Source organism: Lethenteron reissneri, chromosome 22 (assembly GCF_015708825.2).
Source record: "Lethenteron reissneri isolate LAM-NWPU_2019-01 chromosome 22, ASM1570882v1, whole genome shotgun sequence".
Lineage (NCBI taxonomy): Eukaryota > Metazoa > Chordata > Hyperoartia > Petromyzontiformes > Petromyzontidae > Lethenteron > Lethenteron reissneri.
The window spans coordinates 10,482,551-10,503,751 of NC_083800.1; the positions used below are offsets into that span (position 1 = coordinate 10,482,551).

At 43.8% G+C, this 21,201-nt stretch overlaps 1 protein-coding gene across 1 annotated transcript in view; it reads right to left on the minus strand.

The window, feature by feature from the left end:
- The window catches only part of LOC133345621 (DNA nucleotidylexotransferase-like), a 76,245-nt gene that overhangs the window by 19,983 nt on the left and 35,061 nt on the right, over window positions 1-21,201 (minus strand). Inside the window, 4 exon segments of the mRNA XM_061556549.1 lie at window positions 917-1,042; window positions 1,044-1,205; window positions 1,207-1,332; window positions 9,948-10,050. Coding sequence (XP_061412533.1) covers window positions 917-1,042; window positions 1,044-1,205; window positions 1,207-1,332; window positions 9,948-10,050 — 517 coding nt within the window.

Consider the following 21,201-nt stretch of genomic DNA (forward strand, 5'->3'; position numbering starts at 1 on the left):
AATCAGCCGTGATATATCCACTGCTGGATGAACACCTTCCCAAGCCATCTCTCCTTTCACAGTCCTCCAATGGACCAATTGATATCGTTCCCTTACACACGATGATCTAATTCTACAAGGATTTTTTTTTTTAGTCCATGAAAAGACTGGCTCCCACCACTCTCGGGTTAATTCTTCACTTCTGGCTCAGGTCTGGGAATGAAGATGCTTGTCTGAACAGATACTTAGAATAATCAGTTTTGTTTATTTATTTCCCACAAAACATGTATGTTAATTTAGTAGAGTATAATTCAGCATTTTATTCTAGATTTGAAGCTTTCGTGACTGCAAGGATTCATACTCTTTGTTTTTATCGGTAAAGTTATGTAAGACATTTTAAAAAAATAAACACAAGTGTTGCGCCCGATACATCGTGATTTAATGTAGTTGTTTTCATTTATTTAATTTACTTTTTTTTTTCTGCGTGACTTTACCGAAAAAACCAAAGAGTATAATTCAGAAGTTTTTAAATTGTTTCCATGATGAATGGGTTGAATCTTTTAGTTTCTTAAATTTAACGTAAAAAAAATGTATCGGCCTTTATGCTGAGACGAGCGTGGTACATGGCTCACTTCAAATTGACAAGCAAGAGTCAGAGGTGGGAATTCCACATTCATATGGAGGAGACACGTGCCTTTGTATGACACCCACTGTTTTCCTCCAAAAGAGGTGGTTATTGACTTTATTGACCATGTAGAGACAATAATGGGCCAAGTCGACCTCTGGCCGACATTTGAACTCGCAACCTTCTGGGCGATCTCACCACAGCGGCCACACAGCCGGAAAACTCTCCAATTACGCCTCAATAGTCACCCGAGCAGATGGTGCTCGTGGCAGCAGTGTGACTCACCTCTCCCGCCCCCCTCTCAAAACTCACCTGGGAGCCCGTCCAGCCCAGAAGGGCAAACGCATGCTGTCTGTGAGGGCAAACAACTAGGTCCACTCTGACGGCTCTCCAGCTCCTGCGCGGGCACCGTGGCCGCTCCGAGACAGGCGCCTCCTCCCGCTGATGCGTCGGTCTCGGCGGGGCACGCGGCCCCTCCTTCGCCATCTGCTGAGCTCTCGTGCCGAGTCGCCGCCGCCGCCACCGCCACCGCCACCGCCGCCGCCACCGCCGGATGTTCCGTGTCACGGCGCCCGCTCGCCCCTTCGCTTGCACTTTTTACCTAAGTCCGAGGGAAGTTTGAAAATGGTGAAGCAGCGCTCGAATTGATCCATGCTGCTGCTGCTGTGCATTTTAGCCTTAGATTGTTGGTACGTGTTCTTCTTGTAGTCTGCAAAAAGGATGTATCCCTGTAAGGTAAATTGAAGAAGCAATAAACAGCATCGTCTCTCGGGATAGGAATGTGGAATTTTCACCTCTGGCTCAAAGCACGACATGGAAGTGGTTTTGGTACTGTCACATGCTCATTTAAGTATGGAGACATTTTTGACTTCTTCTTCGGTGGCACACTGCCAGTGGTGAAAATTACATCTTCGTATAACAGGGACCAGTATCTAAAAAGGGCAGCCACCGTTGCAAGTCTCAGAGAAAATATTGAAAATCAGACGTTAAAAAAAACTATTTGGGGCAGAATTCTAATCATAATGGAGTAAGTTTACGTAGGTCTCGAGCAAAACAAGTTATTTATCTCAGGAAAAAAATAAAACATTTCAGATGAGGAGTAGGAGGTTCAAAATTTCTCACTTGAAGAATTAACCACTACTGTACACATTATAAAAAGAGAGAAATCTCCTTAACCAGACGGAATAGATGCAAACATCAAAGCAGATGCACCAGCTGTTGAAACAGCAATAGCAGACATCCACTAATTGTTTGCAGAGAAATTTAAAAATATCAATAATGCAAGCATGCCTCAATAATTATAGTAACAGAGAGAGAGACAAAACTGATTGAACGAATATGAGACCGATGAGCCTCCTACGAATGAATTGTGAATGAATATTGTGAGGAACTGAATAATGCAGCAAGTTGAATCAAGCTGAATTTAGAAATGTGTTTTCTACCATAGAAAATACAATTTAATTAAAATTAAATTATGCCTGCCTTTTGTGGATGATGATAAGGCATTGGATTCGGTAGAAACTGATGCAGTTATTCAAGATCTCACATACCAGGAATTTCATTAAACATATATCAACAACTATTATAACGATGGAGTAGCTACACCGACATTAAATGTAAAATTAAATAATATAATGAGTGAGACAAGAGGATACACTTTTACCCAGACTGTTGAAAGCAACTTCAGAATTGATTCTCTCAAAATTGGTTTGAAAATATGCAACAATAAATCATTATAGAACTTCATGAAGGTGGCTTAAACGTCGGCCTCAAGATAAAAAATGCGCAACATAAAAGTCCTGGACAACAAAAGTCCTGGATAAACAAAGTAAAATAATTGTAAGAGAGATATTACTGGAAATCACAGCAGGATATGTATTGGTGAATAGCAGATTGGTGAATAGCAGATTGGGATGAAATAGAGGTAGATGAGATGGGGATGGCATGCTTTTCGATAACCAATTTTATAGTGAAGAGCAACACACCAATGTTCTCTGAGAATAATATTTTCAGTCATTGCATATTACCCACCATGGCATACGGAAAGGAAGCAATGACACGAACAAAGGATATGGAACAATATCTTACAAGTATACATAGCAGCATGGAGAGATGCATGCCTGCAAAAACACTGCGAGAAATAAGACGAATGAATCGGGGAACAAATATAAATTAGACACACATTGGCTACTAATTGGGCATGGGCAGCACACATTTTCTAGGATATATTCATTGCTGATGAACAAGCCTCGTGAAGGAATGGCCAGCCAAAGGATAGCACACGACACCGCGCACGCGGTGATGATATCAGCTGTCTTCTGGGAAAAGGTTGGATCGTTATCGGGGGACCGTGCAGGTCGGCAAATGCGTGAATAGGCCGGCTGGCTAGCCATGTGGCCAGTCGGCCAGGCAGTGTCGCTGGGCAGGAATCTGATGAAGACGGCAGAGGCTGTGTGTATCACGGGCCCGGCAGTCAAAAGGTTTAACTTCTGAGGGGAGGGCACCTTCTTCTTTCGTGTGCGGCCATCGCCAGCTCATTCGTCAAAGATAAAAGTGAGGCCCTGCAATTGCTCGGGTCTCGCCACTGCTGGCAGAAGATCCTCCATTAGAGGCAGCGCTAACATATCCTCTGGAGGGCATTTGGCCTAAACTTCCAGGCAGGCCACGCATGTTGGAAGAGGTGGCAAGTACCCACACTTTACCCCACCATACGCGACCTGCCTATCGACTCAATGTGGTCTTCCTTTTTAAACTGCCGGCATGGACAGAGGCGGTTGGGGGTGGGTTTAAGAAACGTGCCCCATTGTTTTAACCTCCACAGCAGGAGATTGAACCGGTGACCTCTGCATGGCAGTGTGTTCACCATTACGCAGCGGCAGCATCCTGGGCCCCTTCGTATATTACCGAATATAATTGCCCAGAAATGTCTGTCCGTCCCGGGCGTGACGTCAATCCACATGAGCCCCCCCCCCCGCGTGACGTCACTCCACATGAGGCCCACCCCCCTCAATAATATTCATGAGTGGGTGGATTTTTACACTCACGCAGAGGAGCTGAATTAAATAATTGATTACGCAAAGTCGCTTCAAATATGACGTTTCTTTACAAAAAGTGACGGTAAAAAAGAAATCTAAGCAGCACAGTGCTACATCCATGCGTGACGTCACTGCAAAAGAGCCCCCCCCCGTCTTAATTAATATTCATGTCCGCGTGGAAATTTACACTTAGTATTGAATATTTCAGATTTTCTGCAAAATACACCCCTCCTTGGACGGGCAAAAAAGCTCGTTTGTATATATAGACAAAAACAAACCCCGTATAGCCCTAACAGACTGTCAGGGCAAGTGCTGTTAGCGAGCACATATGAAGGCCGGCTCGGCACACGAGGGGGAGGGTGGCCAGCACCACGCCCGGCCACCTTTGTCTCCCTCGTGGCGATGTTTACACATCGCACCAGGTTCTCATTTGCGGCTGAGTCGACCTATATATGTATAGACATTTACACACACATGTTAAAAAGGTGAAATTTGAGAAAGGCCGCTTCAAAAGTTGTTGCCTTTGGTCATTCTCCCGTGAAATGCATTCCGTGCAGCATAAACCTTTCCATCACATGTAAAATAATACAAGCTTGAAAGTTTGTACCAATTTTTATTATTATTATACTCTGTTACATTTTTGTTACAGTCTTAATAAAATTAATGTCTCAATGCAATCAATGGAGCGGAACCCCATCTCTACTGGTGGCCCTGAGGCAGCAATGGAAATTGTGCCTTCCCGTGATGGGGAGTGGGGAGGGGGGGAAATTATCTCTGTGGATCCTGTGATGGGGGCCGTTCCCTCCACAGGACAACCATTTTGACCTCCCACAAAGTGCAAATCATTCAATCTATTTAGGGGAATGATGGGCAAAACTGGGGATTTAAACTCAGAACTTCCCAGTTGTGAGGCAAGCACACTAAACGGAGCGCCTCGGTGGCTAGGAGATATTAACTACCTCGCCTGGTATACAGGAGGTCGTGGGTTTGATCCTGACCCTGACTCCAGCATATTTGAAATTTGCACGTCTTCCCGTGGTCGAGTGTATTTTTCTCCGAGACCTCCGGGTTTTCCCTCCACATTTAGAAACGTGCGTCTAGAGTAGTTGGCTGCTTTGAACTTGCACAAAATCCACTCTGTTGAGCTATCATTTGTGACCAGGTCACATCTGAAGAACAGCTATAAAGCTCAGTGGGCCTTACCTGGTAATAAAAAAAATAGTAATAGTCGTAATAGTAAACCACATCCAGCCAAAAAAATTACAAACATGTGTGGAACTTTAACCTGGTTTACTAATATACTTCATTCTCTTATGACCAAATTACTTGGAATGCGCCCAATCTAATCAAACATCTGAAGATAAGCAGAGATTGAGCCTCTATTAGTATTGGATTGGCGACCACAGTGCACAAAACAGATGTACTGTACGCTGTTGTGGGTCTATGCTGCAGCAAAATCCGATCCTGAACTGTCTCTGCTGCCCGCCTTCACCAACCCACGTTGACCAGCACGGAGTACTGCCTGGTACTTCATGCTGGGGGAGGCCCTAACCAGCAGTCAGCCAGCTGACAAAAATGGTGGTACGTGTACTTATATAATTCACAATATAGGTTTGCGCGCGTAACACAAATGTCTTTTTACTAAACGACTTTATTTAGCAAAGGTGACCGTCGTTGCAACGCAACGCTATGTCCATGCAATTGCAATGATTTCCTTGTGTAAGTTTGGGAAGCAAAAGCATGAATCTCCAATGTGCAGTGTGGCTCAGGAGTTGTTATAGCGCAGGCCTTTCACCACGTTTTTCGTTGCACCGTGCATTCGCGTCTTTTAATTGATTTGTGCCGTCATGTCACACCTCCACTCCCCCATCCTGCGGCCAATAATAATCTGTCTGGCTGAATTAAACAAAATGCACACATGCGAATCGCACGCACCCCTGCTATAAAGAGCAGGGGAGCATGCAAAATGACTTGGGAATTTTTTTTATTCATGTATTAATACAACAGCCGTGTGTGCACTCACACGCGCACGCTGCCAGACAAGATCATTTAATTATCAATATTTTTTGTTGGATCAATTATTTTGAGCGATCAACACTCGATAAAGGACACGATTTAAAAATGAACATAATAAATGTTCATTTCCAAACACCACCCACCTCGGTGGCGGATGTAAAATTATCGGCAGATAGATAAATATTAAATAAAAAGTGCTCCGTAGCATATATTTTCTAATCAACAAATTGCATGACATTATTAATATGCTTAATAGTATGCGGTGCACGCAAGGGCATGTTTGCTTTGGAGCATTGAGACTGAAATGCTCCTAGGTTTGGGGGAGGCTGTAAAAGAGAATACTTTTTTAGCAGAATGTTGGCTCCCTAAAATCTCACATATTGACTGTGACTGGTTACTGCTGCTAAGAGCACAGCTCTTGCAGGTGTGACTTTACTCTCGTTTGAGCCACAACACATTGATGGAACTCAGTTAAGCATTGATTTCCCTGTGTTAGGCAAGGTGGCGTGCTCGTCAGCCTGCACTGTGAATGCCGAGTAGGTGAAACATACCTACATCGCCGTGCGTTAGACGCCCAACCTGCAGCGCTATAAGGTAGATGCATCCCACTGGGATTTTTGCACACAGTGTTGGTGTACGGTGCTTTTTCTACAATATTTTGCTGTATTTTCTTGGATTTTCTATTTGCACATAGTCACTTTAAGATGTTTTCTTGTTCATGTTTTTGTTTTTTTGTTTGTTGCGGTTGCACCCGATTCAAGAGCCGAATGGCTCGCAGGGCTACACCTAATACATGAACTAGAACTTGTAGTTACGGGATGGCAGTGCATCCAGTAGGTTGGCGACCTATGTGCTTAGAATTGAGTGTTCCTCCCTCATACGTGGGGGTTTCCTATCCATATACATCACTCGATTACGAATTGGCTAAAATGTCCCTTTCAAAAAAATATTTAGCAAAAACCCTGAGAATCTCACGATTGTAGATACACCTGGTGAATGCATGGTGATGGGAAAGGTATAAATTATTGTGTTCTTGTTCGAGCCTCAATGGACTGACAATATATGGTGGCAGCATTTGGCATCTGAACTCCTGCTAACATTGGGGACAAGTGCATTGCACGTGACTGAAAAATCAGGAAAGGCAATCACAGGTGTGGCTATCGACATGCTTAAGACTTGCACTCTATAGCAATGGACCTGTGACTTAAAGTATATCCCTACGTTTTCCATGTCTCCTCCCATCACCCAAAGCAATTCAATATCAAAGTAAACAGAAAAGTAAAACGGTAAGATTTATTCATTTGACTAATAAAGCCTCGCTGAGCCTCGGCTCCTTTTATGAAGAGGGATCTGACTGGGATATTTTACCAATTCCTCTGTGGGTATTTTTGCATAAGTAATGAGCCTGGATGGTGGAGCAGTGGCACAGTGGTTAGCGCACTGCACAATTCCTGGCCACAGCTAACATTAATGGAGAGCAATACCTGAACCTGTCCTGCCCCCCCCCACGCCCTTCACCAACCCACAGTGCTGAGAATGGTGAAGCATGGCCAAAAAACCCCCATGACCAAACACAGTATGTTTACTCTTTGGTTCTTTCGGTAAAGTCACGTCGAAAGAAAATAAATTAAATAATGGAATACGACGTTTCGAATGCAACACAAGCAACCGTCATCAGGTCGACCTAAATTTGAGAGAGAGACAAAACACAGACACGGAGACACACAGAGAGACACACAAGCGGAGAGAGACAACACAGAGACACACAGAGAGAGAGACACACAACATAGACACACACGAGACCCAATGCCTCTCTGTCGAGGCCTTAAATATAAACGTCTTTACCGAAAGAACCAAAGAGTAATTCCTGCAGTCACAAAAGCTTCAAATCGCAGTATGTTTGTCAAAATTATATTCTTAGATTTGTGAGAGGCCGACAGTGGTCATCCTACGGAGAGGACTGGCTCCAAGCATGAAAATACGAAATTTTCTCTGCCGGCTCAGTGCTGTCAATGGAAATTAGTGCCGCTCTCATGCTCGTTTAAGCAGGGGAGACACTTTTGCCGTTGGCTTTTTGTCTATCACCTGCACACACGAACAGCACACCCCAAGGGGGCCCCTTTTCATCCTGCGGAATGCCACGGCAAGTGCTATAAAGTGAACACCCGTGAACACCCCACATAAAACAAATGGACACTGGGGCGCAGCGCCCCTTTCGCCTGCCGTTGACTCCTCGGCATTATTGATGTGTTCATGAACATATTACGTTGTGTTTAAGATACGTTTATGCATTGGTCGTAGACATGGAGCCTGCATGCTCAATGTGGAATTTAGCCTGGCATTCATAAAATTGCGAGAGAAGTTGCGATGAATAAGAGACAACCGCAAAATATTCCACCACAACTGATGCACACACCAGTTTCATTGCAGACTAGCCAATGTAAAGGTGAATGGAATTGTACATGAAACAGCTTGCAAAGATTTTTTTAGTGCCGAGTGGATTATGTACCTCCTCCATAAACACAGCCCTATACGACTTATAAATTACTAAAACGTTGCCATTGCAGCGTTTGTGCAGGATGATGAATGTGGAGCGAAATACGGCAGTGTAGACACTTTTTAGGGGCATTTTATTTGTTTGACATTGTACGAGTTGCATGTAAGCATGAAAGCTGAAGATGCAGCCGCTATTTTTCAGGCTTTGCGACCCAGTGAAATGGTATGATCCCTATGCACTTTTTTATCTCTTCATTGAAAGCCAGCAAAGTGGTGCTTGGGCTGAAAATCCATTTCACTCTTGCGACCAAAGAATTTCAAAGAAAAATGCACCTATATTTTACAGTTTGATTGGCAGCCGTGTGTTGTACACTGTTGCTGTTGTCATCATAGTCAAAGGGACCATTGTGACCAGCGTTATTCTGACATATTTTAATCGCTAGTTCGGAATATCAATTATATCAACGTATTTTTACGTATCAACAGAAGAACATTAAAATGAATAATTGTTTTGCTTAAAGTCCCAACAATACCTGCAGAATGAGATCAGAACATCAGCAATCGAATTCCCTCTGTCCCATCCTCTCCCTTAAATAAAGACTAAAGGCTCATCTACTCGACAGAGTGCTTCATCGATCTTTTTCTAAATCTGTCTTAATCTCTCAATGTTTTACAATTATAAATAATTATTTACGTTACCCGCAAAGAAAAGCAAACTTACATTCTTACAACATCAAGATCGCTTTATACTTTGACACTAAGTGAAATGGTATGAAATATAATATGTGCGTACATGTAGATTTGCCATGATTAAACAAATGTTACCAGGGTACTTTAATGTGGAATACCTCTTGGTTAATGGGTTAAATGTACATTTATTTGGCGAATTAAACAAACCACCCTGACAGGTTATTTTGTAATTTCCCATAATTGAAAAATGAGCACAACACAGTTAATTTTTTCATTATGCACATCCCTCTACCTACATGCCTCACAATTAAATGCATCATCTGTGTCATTGATGCACTCATTCAGTTGCTATTTCAGGCCAATCAACTACATTGAATGCCTGTCTAAGTTTATGGAATTAATTCTGCACGAGTTTCTCTATCTATGCGTCACAGCAGTCTTTAGACGGAGGCTCTCCTGGGTAAGCACATGTAATGAATGATGATGATAACAATCATAATACGACCTCCTCACACGCGGAACAATACAAGGCAATGGGCGCTGCGGCTCCAGCACTCGGCTTGCACTTGGAAGCCAGCGACTTCAAACCATGGGTGGAAAAAACCCGATTTTTCCAGCGGCAGGCATCGGGTTTTTTCTTTAATACACTTAAACCCGATTTCGGGGAATTAAAAGCTGGTTTAATGAATACGAAATTCTGATAGGCTTAGGCTGCTTCCTCGTCGGTGCTGCTATCGTACTCGGGGGGCCGTCGGGCACGGGGTAGTCGTAGAATGCGGCGGGCAGGTTGGTCTTGATGAACACGAGCTTCTCCACAATCGTGGGCGCCAGTGAGTTCCTTAGCTTGGAATGGATGGAGCCCATCGTTGAGAAGTTGGCGAAGTGCGGTTCTGCAATTAAAACCAATTAAACCGAATTTCTCCCAATCTCAGATGATCGGGTTTAATATAGAAAGACAATTAAACCGGATTGTAAAAAACCCGACTGTGCCACCCTTGCTTCAAACCCTCTAAGTTGAGTGCCACATTGTGGCAGTACGTGTGCATGGGGCCTCTCAGGACACTTGTCAGCAGCACGGTCAGGCCGTAATTCTTGCCCCGCGTTACCTGGTGTTGCAGTTCCTCCAGCAGCCAGGTCAGCAGCCCGATCTCTCGGCCCTCCTCTGGGTGAGTGATGAGCAGGTCCGCGTCATGCCCACTGGGCTTGCCTCTGCGATGGCGTGCACAAGACGGGCAGACGCACCGCCACGTTCTTTAAAATAAGATGCAGGCCAGGATATGCCTGTATAGGCATGTGCATGCATGCACACAAGTGTGTGTGTGTGTGACCGGTAGTGTAGTGGTTAGCTTGCTGCGCTACGAACCCGGCGACCAGAGTTCGATTCCCACCCATGGCCAACACCAGTGACAATTATCTGAACCGGTCCTGAGCCTCCACTAGGTCGACTCATATGAGTATCTGGTGCGGTGTGTAAAACATCGCCACTGGGGAAACAAAGGCGGTCGGGCATGGTGCGGCCACCCACCCCTCGTGTACCGTGGTGGCCTTCATTGGTGCTAACAGCACTTGCCCCAACAGTCTGCTAAGGCTATATGAAGGATCGTTGTCTTTGCCTAGCCAGGACATCTCCTAGGTTGACTGGACTATTTAAAATGTATTAGTATTTTCAACAGCAGGAAAACGCACCGCCAGATCACAGCCAGAGACCAGAAGAGGATAAACATTTGTAACAATAGGTGATCCTAGCTGTGATCTAGAAAACAATGGGAATGCAAGAGAAAGGGAGGAGGTAGAAGGGTCGACGGAGCATGAAAGTAGCACGTGGTGTGGTACCAAAATAAATAATCAGACAATGTCTCTTTCATATATTTGTATTTTCACGTGGAAAATATAAAAGTATTCTTTAGATAATCGATCAGACCCATGGCCTTCTGGGAGTGAGTAATTTCAGCAGCATTGATTCAATGCAAGCAAACCTGACTGTCTCATTGACAGAGTCAGGTTTGCTTAAATCAATGCTGGTGCAATGCCAAATGTTAGAGGCAAGGACTCTCTCTCTTCAAGACATGGTCTTCGTTTGACACGTAATTATACGATACATAACTCAAAACAATCATTAGCTTCGTTGTGGAGAATATTAATAACGAAATAGATAAACAGACAATATGTCTCCTTCACATATCTGTCTTTGAGACAGATGCAAAGGTTGCTTGGCATGGATTGTGCTGGCCACAAAAACGAAGTCACGGTCGACTGTATGAAGTGTAATCATATGCAGCTTTACTTTACCATTATCTCATTTCCCTCTATGGCCTGCAGCATTTTAACCCTTCTTTTCCTAGGCTCTGAAAAAAAAGCTTCCTGTAAATTATCTCCATGCCCCAGTTATTCCATGAGTGCAGCATATTGAGATGTGGTTTATTATTCCCAAATTGTACTGTAAATGTGGTCACGTGCAATGCCACCTTAAATAAATACTCGCTAACGGCGTTTCCTCTAGGAATGTAGATGGCTAAAAAGAGGATATTTGTCTTGTATGTATGAATATGCACGGATGTATATTTTAAATTCAGCACAGGTTTGATATCTATAAATTCACACGAATGGATTATAGCACCTGAACTCAAGATAACCCAGCCAAAATTACATGTGTGTGTTTAAGACAAAGTCAAACATGGGTTGTGATAGTTTTGCGAGCAATATCATTGCTAAATTATAAATAGACCTCTGTTCCTCTCTCCACATCCAAGTTAAGTATGCACGTTGTATTGCTGGTGCCTATGGGCTTTGCAGACCAGTACCTTCAAGGCTGACTACTGATGAGACACGGAAAGTTGAAACCAGTCAAGTTTTCTTATTTAAACATTCTTCTAGAAGGCTAGAAGGGCCCACAAGCTAATGGACTAAAATACATTTTTACCTTAACTTGGACAGATGAACAAAGGTATATTCATATTTATTTGTTTGCCAAAAATGCTGCACCACAACAAGTTGTCAAGACACCTGCCAATAAATGGTCTATAGTGGACTATAAGATGTATTACACACTTGAAGTGGAAAAGTGCTTCCCTGCTCAAATAACCAATGAGGCGGCACTGATCACCATTGATGGCACTGGACCAGTGGTGGACATTCCACGTTCCCGTGGCAGGAGCCAGTCTCTCTACAGGATGACCACTGCTCACTTCCACAAAGTGGCACTCCCTACGGGGTTTGAAGCTGCTGGCTTCCAAGTGCAACTTAAGTGCTCTGGAAGCAGTGCCACCAGCTAGTATGTTTTCACATATAACAAGGTGATATTATGATTATACTGTGTAAGAAAAAAAATCTATTTTTTTTTTATTCCTGGGTAGTAAGTATTATTTTCCAATTGTTTATGCCTCAAAAGTACAGAAAATGGCTATTATTCCACACAAACTTTGCTTTTGTGACCAGGACACAAAAAAAAGTTAATAATTCACTCCATTAATAACACTGTGTAACAAATGTATTATTTTTTGGTGGGGAATAATAGACATATTCTATACTTTTGAGGCAGAAGCAATTAGCAAATAACACTTATTACCCAGGAACAAAAATCGTGTTACATAGTGTTATGATTAATTATGTTTGATTTGAAGCTTTCGTGACTGCAGGAAACCATACTCTTTGGTTCTTTTTGGTAAAGTCACGTAAAAAATATAATCCAGCAGTTCCACTGAGGACGACCGCTTGTGTTGCGATCGAAACGTCGTGATTTATTTTATTTAATACTCTAGGTGACTTTACCGAAAGAACCAAAGAGTATTCATTATCTTCTTGGTTCTTTCGGTAAAGCCACGTAGAAGGGAAGTAATAAAAGAATAAAAATAAAACATAATAAAATAATTATTTTATTATGAATCCCTGCAGTCACGAAAGCTTTAAATCGAAAGTATTCATTATGCTTGCTTACTCAGGAAAGCCTCAGTCTCAAGACTCTCTTTAATGAGGGTCCTGCCAACTTTTTTCCCAGTTGGGGGGGGGGGCGATGTTGCTATCTGTAATCCCAGTTTTGTAATATGCAGGTAATTCTTCAGCATTGGAATATTTGGCCAGTTACACCAGCGAATCAAGAGGAAACCCATGCAGAACAGGTGAAGAACATACAAACTCTACACAGAAAGGCAAGAGAAGCCATGCACTTCTGGGTGTGAGGCATGAGTGTTGCCACTGCGCCATCCTGCCGCGCTATTGTTTGTGACGTGTTTTAGCAGCGGGACATTCCTCTGATAAAACATATCGTGGTCCTCTAAAATCAGTCGCTTTATTTATTTTCACTTTTGCGCTGTGTTCACGTTTCTCCTGATTAATGCCAACCGCAAAAGACTGCGCAAGGACCGTTGGTCGCGTGACCTTCTTGACCTATTGTCATGAACACAACCACTTAACTGCTGTCTCAATTAACCTCCAAGCACCGTGCATAGCGAGCAGGCGTCGCTTGCTAGTGCGACACGATTGGCCCAGGCACACGCGAGACATCACCAAATGCACATTTCGGCCAATCAAGCCAAGCTTAGCGGCTCGGCATGTCCCGTAACACCGTAAGATTAGATGGAATAGAACGCACATGAAGTAGCATGGGAGGTAAGTGTCTCTCAACCTTGAGTAACCGGGTTCAATTTCCATCTGGGTCCAGACTGTATGTGTGTTGAACTTCTTCTGCACCGTACGTAGCCAACCGTGCTAATGGGAGGTGCGGGGGAAGGACAACAAACTAAACACAAAAAGCACTTCTGAATAAATTAGTTTTCAATCTAGACTTAAAAGTGTACAGCTCCAGTGGCTTCCTAATATCGGAGGAGCATTCCAGACGGCCGTATAAGCGAATCTAAAAGCACGTGATGCAGTGACCATCTTTGTTCGGTAGCTAGCCAAAAGCAGCTGCGAGGATGACCGGAGTTGTGTGATGGATGAGTGGGTTAGTGAGTGAGTGGTTGAATTTGCACGTCCGCTTTTGCGTCTGATCCACGAGGGGTGGGGTGAAGCATGGGTAACTTCACCCCTCCCAATCAATCCGTTAAGCACTTTATGCAAGAGCCTACATTTCTTTTCACTTGAAACTCGACTGTGATATGCAACGTCCCTTCATAAAACCCATCATGCGTTGCTCACTGCCAATATTAAGTCTGTTACATAATGATAACCACTGAAAACACTGACGAAATACAGAGAAGTTCAAATTATATTGGGAGGAATTGTTCCATCCTTTAAAAAAGTAATAGTTTTGTTTTACACTTTGTGCTTAAGCAGTAAAAATATCCAACTGAGCCAGCCAGAGGATGAGAGAATATGTGTTTGCAGAAGCTTTTTTTTTACCCAAAGTGGACACTTAAAAGTTTTGCAAGAAAGAGAGTTCTTGAGCTACATGCCATTAATTGGGCGTGTGACTGCTGAACGTGCAGGAAGGCATTTTGCTAATCTCTGCAGCGGAAGGCGCAAGTTTTTTGCTGATACGGTGCACAAACACAGGATCGAACAGCGGCTGAAACTCCACGCTAAATCGGCAACACATGGGGGCGCGCGCTTTTTGCGGCCACATCCCTGCAGGACATGGCAGTGTAACGTAATTATTGCCGGTCAAATGTTACATTACATCCATTTCAATTGGTTCTCGGAATGCGACACGTAAACTCATCCCTTATCCGACTGCATATGTTTCCAATGTGGTGGATTGGTTATGGGAAGCTGTTAATACAAATGTGTTTTTTTTTTAGCTATACGTTAAGTGTTATGGCTACAAAGTCAAAAGTAAAAGTGTCTCCCGGCTCACGTGAGCCTGGGGGTGATGCTCATCTCCATGACTGGGCCTCAATTCTTTATTCATATGGTGTGGACCAGCTGCCGTACAGGCAAACCACTGTTGACTTCGCACAATGTAGTACAATTTAGAAGTGTTCTATAAACGAACATTCTCAATGAAGATGCCGCCAGGAAAAATACACGTCAGAAATATAGTGTATTAGCAGCAGGGTTGGTAGCCAAAGACAAATCATCACGTAAATCAAGACACTCACTTTCAGGGAAAGGAAGTCATGAGTAAATTGCATAAAGTAAATTGGTTTGCTGAACGATATGTATAATTGTGTTAGTGGTAACCACTCAAAGGGATGCTGATATAGTGCAACAGCACGGTGGACTTGCAACCCAGAGGTCACCGGTTGGATCTCCCGGCATGCCAGTTGAAACTATGGGAATGTTTCTTAAATCCCTCTGACTCAGTCCACTCAGAATCCTACATAAGTACACCACATTTAGTTAATCGGCAGGTTGTGTGCAGTGGAGTAAAGTGTGGGTGCTTCCACTGCTTCCAAAATGTCTGGCCAGCATGGAAGAGTAGGCCAAATACGCTCTGGAGCAGTGGTTCTCAACCAGAGGTACACGGACCCCTGACGGTACGTGGCAATGTCCCAGGGGTAGGTGAGTTGATTTAGAAATGTGTAAAATACATGAGTGGTGAATAATTGTGTATAAATCTGCCAATATAAAATAACTATGATAAAAATTGTATCCATTTGACAACCTAGAATGATATAAAAGACATTTCTAGACTCATCGATCCTAAATAATGTGGTTTCCAAGAGTAACCGGCGAGCGTGAACACATTTTTTTATTCGCTTGCAGTTACTTGCTATTTTGGATACCTCACAAAACAGACAACTGGTGAACATATTCGCGTTAATTATTCATACATTTATTTCTCAGAACCATGTTGGGTCAGGAGAGGAGGTGGGTGTGTGGGGGTTACCCGGTTGAAACAAAATTCAACAAGGGGGCGGCGGGGGGAGATACAAGGGATACAAACGGAAGGTTGAGAACCACTGCTGCAGAAGGGCTCTGTAGAGGTCCTTGCCTAGCAGAGGCCCTTCCACTCGCGCTCGCGAGCTGCGGCGCGACTGCACCGCGTGGGATTTTTCTCTGGGTCCTCCCGTTTTGTCCCCCCTCCATCCACATTTAGAATCGGCGTGCATTTAGAGTATCTGGCTACCAGTTTATTAGTAACAAGCTTTATTACCCGGCTTCGCCCAGGACTTGGATTCACCACGCCCGCGCCCAGTGGCAATGTTCACACACCACACCAGTTACTCGTTTGAGGCTGAGTCGACCTAGGGGAGGCCCAGGACCGGTTCAAATAATCATCATCGGTGGTGGCCGTGAGCGGGAATCGAACTCGGGTCGCCGGGTTCGTAGCGCGGCACGCTACCCGCTACACTACAATGCGTTACGCTTCCACGTGCGCGGGTCACATGACAGATTCGACGTCACAGCTCACTTGCCGTGCAAAAACTATATGCATTATTGAGCTCCCCCCCAAAAAAATCAAAAGTGTATTTTTATAATGTTTGCATGGTGTACAGTCTGGAAAGTACCCACATGGCAAATTTCAAGTTTGTTGCATGTCGGAAAGTACGCTAAACATTTTGAACAGACACATAACACAACTTTGCCTTTTATATGTATGGAGATAAATCGGCATTTTGCGACCCCCACTGCCACTGTGTAGCATATTATTATGTGCCAAGGACTCTATGAGATGATAGGACAATAGTCCATAATTGGCAATAAGTAACGGCAAAGCAGTTATAAGTGACTCACAGAATTGTGCGCAGTTGCGTACACAGCACACGACTTCCCTGAAGGCATTCATCTTCAGCGAGCGCGATGCCGATCACACAACGCGGTTCGAATTCGACCCTCGATCGATGGCTGCGCCATCGCCGCACACGCGTCGAATAAAAAGCAAGCGACAAGTCCTTACTCACTAACAACTCCTCTATCATTTTTCATTGCTGGAAGGGTTTCCCCCCCCCTACCTGAAAATCCTGGCTCCGCCATTGCATGCATGATAAGCCACTTCATTGACCTATCATTTGTGGCCACGTCGCTTCTAATAAGTATAACCCGTAAAAACAAAGTTTTTCACTATAAACCCTTTATATGCGTGGCAGCGAACTTAATATAGAGGATTTAAAAATATATTCGCCTGTGGAGGACGCGGGGATCGATCCCGCGACCTTTGGCATGGGAAGCGAGGGCGCTACCAACTTCGCTACTCCGCCACGGCCTGTGGAGGGGTTACGCTCTGGGCTCTTACACTGTGCGTTCTATTTGAATATATGTAAAATAAATATTTTGTTGCCTAAAAAGTGTAACATTTTGGGAATTTTTTTTCACGAACATTAATTGTCTCGCACAACGTGTCTGTGTGGAAAATGTCAGCTCGATTGGATCACGGGAAGTGGGTTAAAAAACGACCGAAAGATTTGCACGGTCGTAAGCAAGCAAGCAAGCAAGCGCGCAAGTGAACTTAATATAAAGGATTTAAAAAAAAAGTTACGTAGTTCAATGGGGCCTTACCTGCTAATATAAAAATAGTATTTTTTGTATTTTAACATTTCATAGCGTGAGCGAGCTATGGCGGAGCTGCACTTTTACCGTTTACAACTCGCTGCAGTCAAATGCCCCCCTCCCTGCCGATACCGATTAAGTAAACACAATAATAACATTACAGAGCTGCTTGAAAACAAACAAAACTCAATTTAAATACCAACCTTTTCAAACAGTCGAGGAAATATATTGTTTTGGTTATGACATCCAGTCAAAATTAACCTTTATTTAGCTTTACTTGTGGCAAGCCTGTAATTAGCATTGGAATTAAAGGAAGAATGGGGTAATTTCAAGCTTGTATTCAGCCTTTACAATGGCCAATCATTGCAGGGCTTGGGCGCCCACTATTATGTATTGCTCTGTACTTGATTATGGTAAATTGGGCTTCAGGCACAACGGTGCATCACACTTGAGTTATTTAATTCCTTTCATATCAAAAATGGAGCATTCAATCATCAACCACGTATTATGCATACCAAGTTTCTGCCCACAGCTGAGCAGATAATAGTCTTGAGGATAGCTTAGGCATTTTAATGTAACAGTAGCCGAAGCATTTATAGCCAGTCAATGTTGGTGCACGCCATTAATCCAGCGCTCTGGAGGCGAGGGTTGGCGTATCACAAAAAAGTTTTTCAACTTCCTTCCCGTGGGCATTGAGGTGCCATGCCTCAGCCAGGAGAAGGCGGTACAGCGACACGTGGGCTCCACCGCTCCTTCTGTACGGGGATAGAGCGTTGCCCCCTCGCACACGTGGGCTTTCTCCGGGTACTCTGGTTTCCTCCCACATGTAAACAAGACACTCGTCAATTGGCCGATAACAAGTTAATCTTTCGATTTAAAGCTTTCGTGACTGCAGGGATTCATCTTCTTGGTTCTTTCGGTAAAGTCACGTAGAATGGAAATAATAAAACAATAAAAATAAAACAATAATATAATTCTCACGACGTTTCGGCCACAACGCCAGCAGCCGTCCTCAGGTGAAGAACAGGTTTGTCGAGAAGACAGAGTCTGTCTTGCGTTGTGGCCGAAACGTCGTGAGAATTATTTTATTACGTTTTATTTTAATTATTTTATTATTTTCATTCTACATGACTTTACCGAAAGAACCAAGAAGAACAAGTTAATCTACCGAGGACCTTACCGCCTGCAGGGGATATTAATTTCTGCTTGTCTACGGTTCCTCGCCCCTCTGAGTCGTCGGTCTCTTTTCTAGAGTTGGAAAATACCGTGCGTGTTACAAGCTGAAATTACCATGAGGCTAAGTTTCACAGTAGGGAGGGGGGGGGGGGCAATGTTGCCATTCATTTTTCCAAATGGAGTGGTTTTGCAGGTACATTTTCAACTTATTCTTTGGGTCTTTCGGTAAAGTCACATAGACATTATAATCTCTCCGATCTTGCAAATTTCTCACATTAACATCAATAGCCCCGCCCACTTCGTTTATGACCCTTGGGCTACACCCATTTCAAACCTTTAAAACAGCCTGCTTCAGCAGCTTTCCCCCTCTTTTTTCTCCTGATGACGATTGCTTGTGTTGCGATCGAAACGTTGTGATATTTTTATTATTTTTTATTCACTTTTTTCCCAATTATTTTCATTATTTTATTGTTATAATTTTAAGTGACTTTACCGAAAGACCCAAAGAATATGAATTCCTGCATTCACGAAAGCTTTAAGTCAACATTTTCAACCGTTGCAGATTTGGACGATGATGCCAGCACACACGTGGCCTACTCCCCAAATCAAATCACGGGGTTGACGACAAAAAGCAGCGAGCGTGATACTGATCAGCCCATGATGCTAATACAGGTTTACAATATCGCGCAGAGTGCCCTGGATTTGATACCGAAGTGCGATGTTCTCCTGTGTTCCGGGGGCTTCGAGGAGCAAGAGTTAGGACAGTATGATAAAATAAAAAAGCTGTACTTATGGTGTTTTACTTTCACAATAGGCTGGTAACCCATCGAGCAACAGAAACGATCTTACGCAATGGTGATACCACCTGATTCTAATACTGAGATGCTGATGGACTGCACTATAGCTAGCAAAGAGCATTCGGAATCTGTTCTATAAGACGAGGGTATAATAGGCTGCAGCACCCCAGTCAACTTCCTCCGACGACCCTAATTCCTGACCCGACTCCAACGTCTCGCTCTCTATGTGCACCTAACCACATCTCTCCCCCGGCCCTACGCTGTGCTCCTCCATCAGTTCAACTATCCGGCCATCAGACCTCTCCCCCTACCACCCTTCGCCTACCCTCATCCATGCCCATTGCACCACTTCCGCGTGCGCCCCATACCCCACTACCTCTCATCCACACTGCACCCATCAGACACCCTCACTCACCATCACACTCCACCGTATTCTGCCGTACCTACCCCAGCAACATCAGCTCCATTCCCAGCGCCTGTCCCTCCATCTATTCCATCACCTCCCTCTCTGAACGCTGTCGGCTTGCATTTAAAGCACCCTGGAAAGGGCATTATATAAATCCAAAATAGAATAGAATAGAAACCGATACAGATCGCAGTGTAGTTGTCTGCTATATATGTCATCCCCCATATATATAAAAAAAAAACCTGTGCTGTCCAAACTAGACACTCCACCCTTGTGTGGTTGTGTGAAGACTTGCAATCATGCACATATTTTGGTGCTGGGGAGTCACTGTAATTGAATATATTTTACTTTTGTGCTGCTGTGGAGTGTTTAATCTCAAGTGTCTCCCATTGTTATGACAATCTGGGTGCCTGCAGCACATGGGTTCCGAGAGATCCATTTAAAATTCACTTCGATGTGCGGTACACGTTTCTAAACATTATCAGTATGTATGTAGAACTTCTTTTGCACCATACATAGCCTCCCATGCTAATCGGAGGTACGATATAATTATTCATGCGTCGAACCAAAAAAAGGTTTCAATGAGTCTTGACGCTACTTTTCAAGAGGGTTCAACGATGAGATTTTGGGCCAATCCATTGCTGAGTAATTCAGCACGTGGGATGATTCTGGACAATGGGGAACAAATCCCCGAGTAAAAGGGCAGAACACTCGAGAATTGGTTTATTTAAAACACACACCAACTTGCTGTCCCGCTACTGGTCACCTCATCGGAGTATCTCATGCAAGATGTTTTGCAACAACTCCCTACTTGCTTGAGCAATGGGGAATTGCTTCTCTCCTTTGACAGCCCTGAACAATTGGTAGGAATTCCACATTCCCATGGTGGGAAAAAGTAATTATTACAGAATAATTGAACCTTATGGCGGTACCCCGGGGTACCATAGTACCCCGGCTCCCGCATAATGTCCGTGATGCAGTAATTTTTAGTCTGTTGATGGTCGGCGATGCGGCAATCGACTCATCTCGACGAGCTGTACACGATGCACCACCATGGTGCGTACCGCGAGTCTTCAGGGTTTCGGCGCAATCGTCCTCGCTGCGTTTCGACAGCGCGGAGTGTGGCACCGATTTCGGATTGATTGGTACCCCAGTCGCGGAGTTAAGTACACCCCTGGAAAAAATAGTGTCTCAGAAATAAAATATTTAATTGCCTCGGCCATTTTTCATTAGTTGGTACCCTGAGGAACCGCCATGAGGATCATTGCTAACTTCCTGTAAAGTGAAGTGAAATCAGAGGCAGCCTCATCCTGCTTTTAGAGCAGCAGTATTGGATTGTGATCATCTCTGTTACCATCCAAGAGTAGAAATGTGCACATTCCTCACAAAAGACAATCTTCATTGAGTTCCCATAAAAATAAAAAAATAAACACATTTTAACGTTTATTGCAGGACTCAAACTCAGATGCACCTATTTATAACCAAATTTATTGGCAGATGGAACACTTTTATATGAGATTTCAACCATGGAACGAGTATCGTAGGTAGCATGGGCACGTCCAATTACCACAGCTGGCTACCTACGGTGCGAAATAAGTTTAACATACATACATA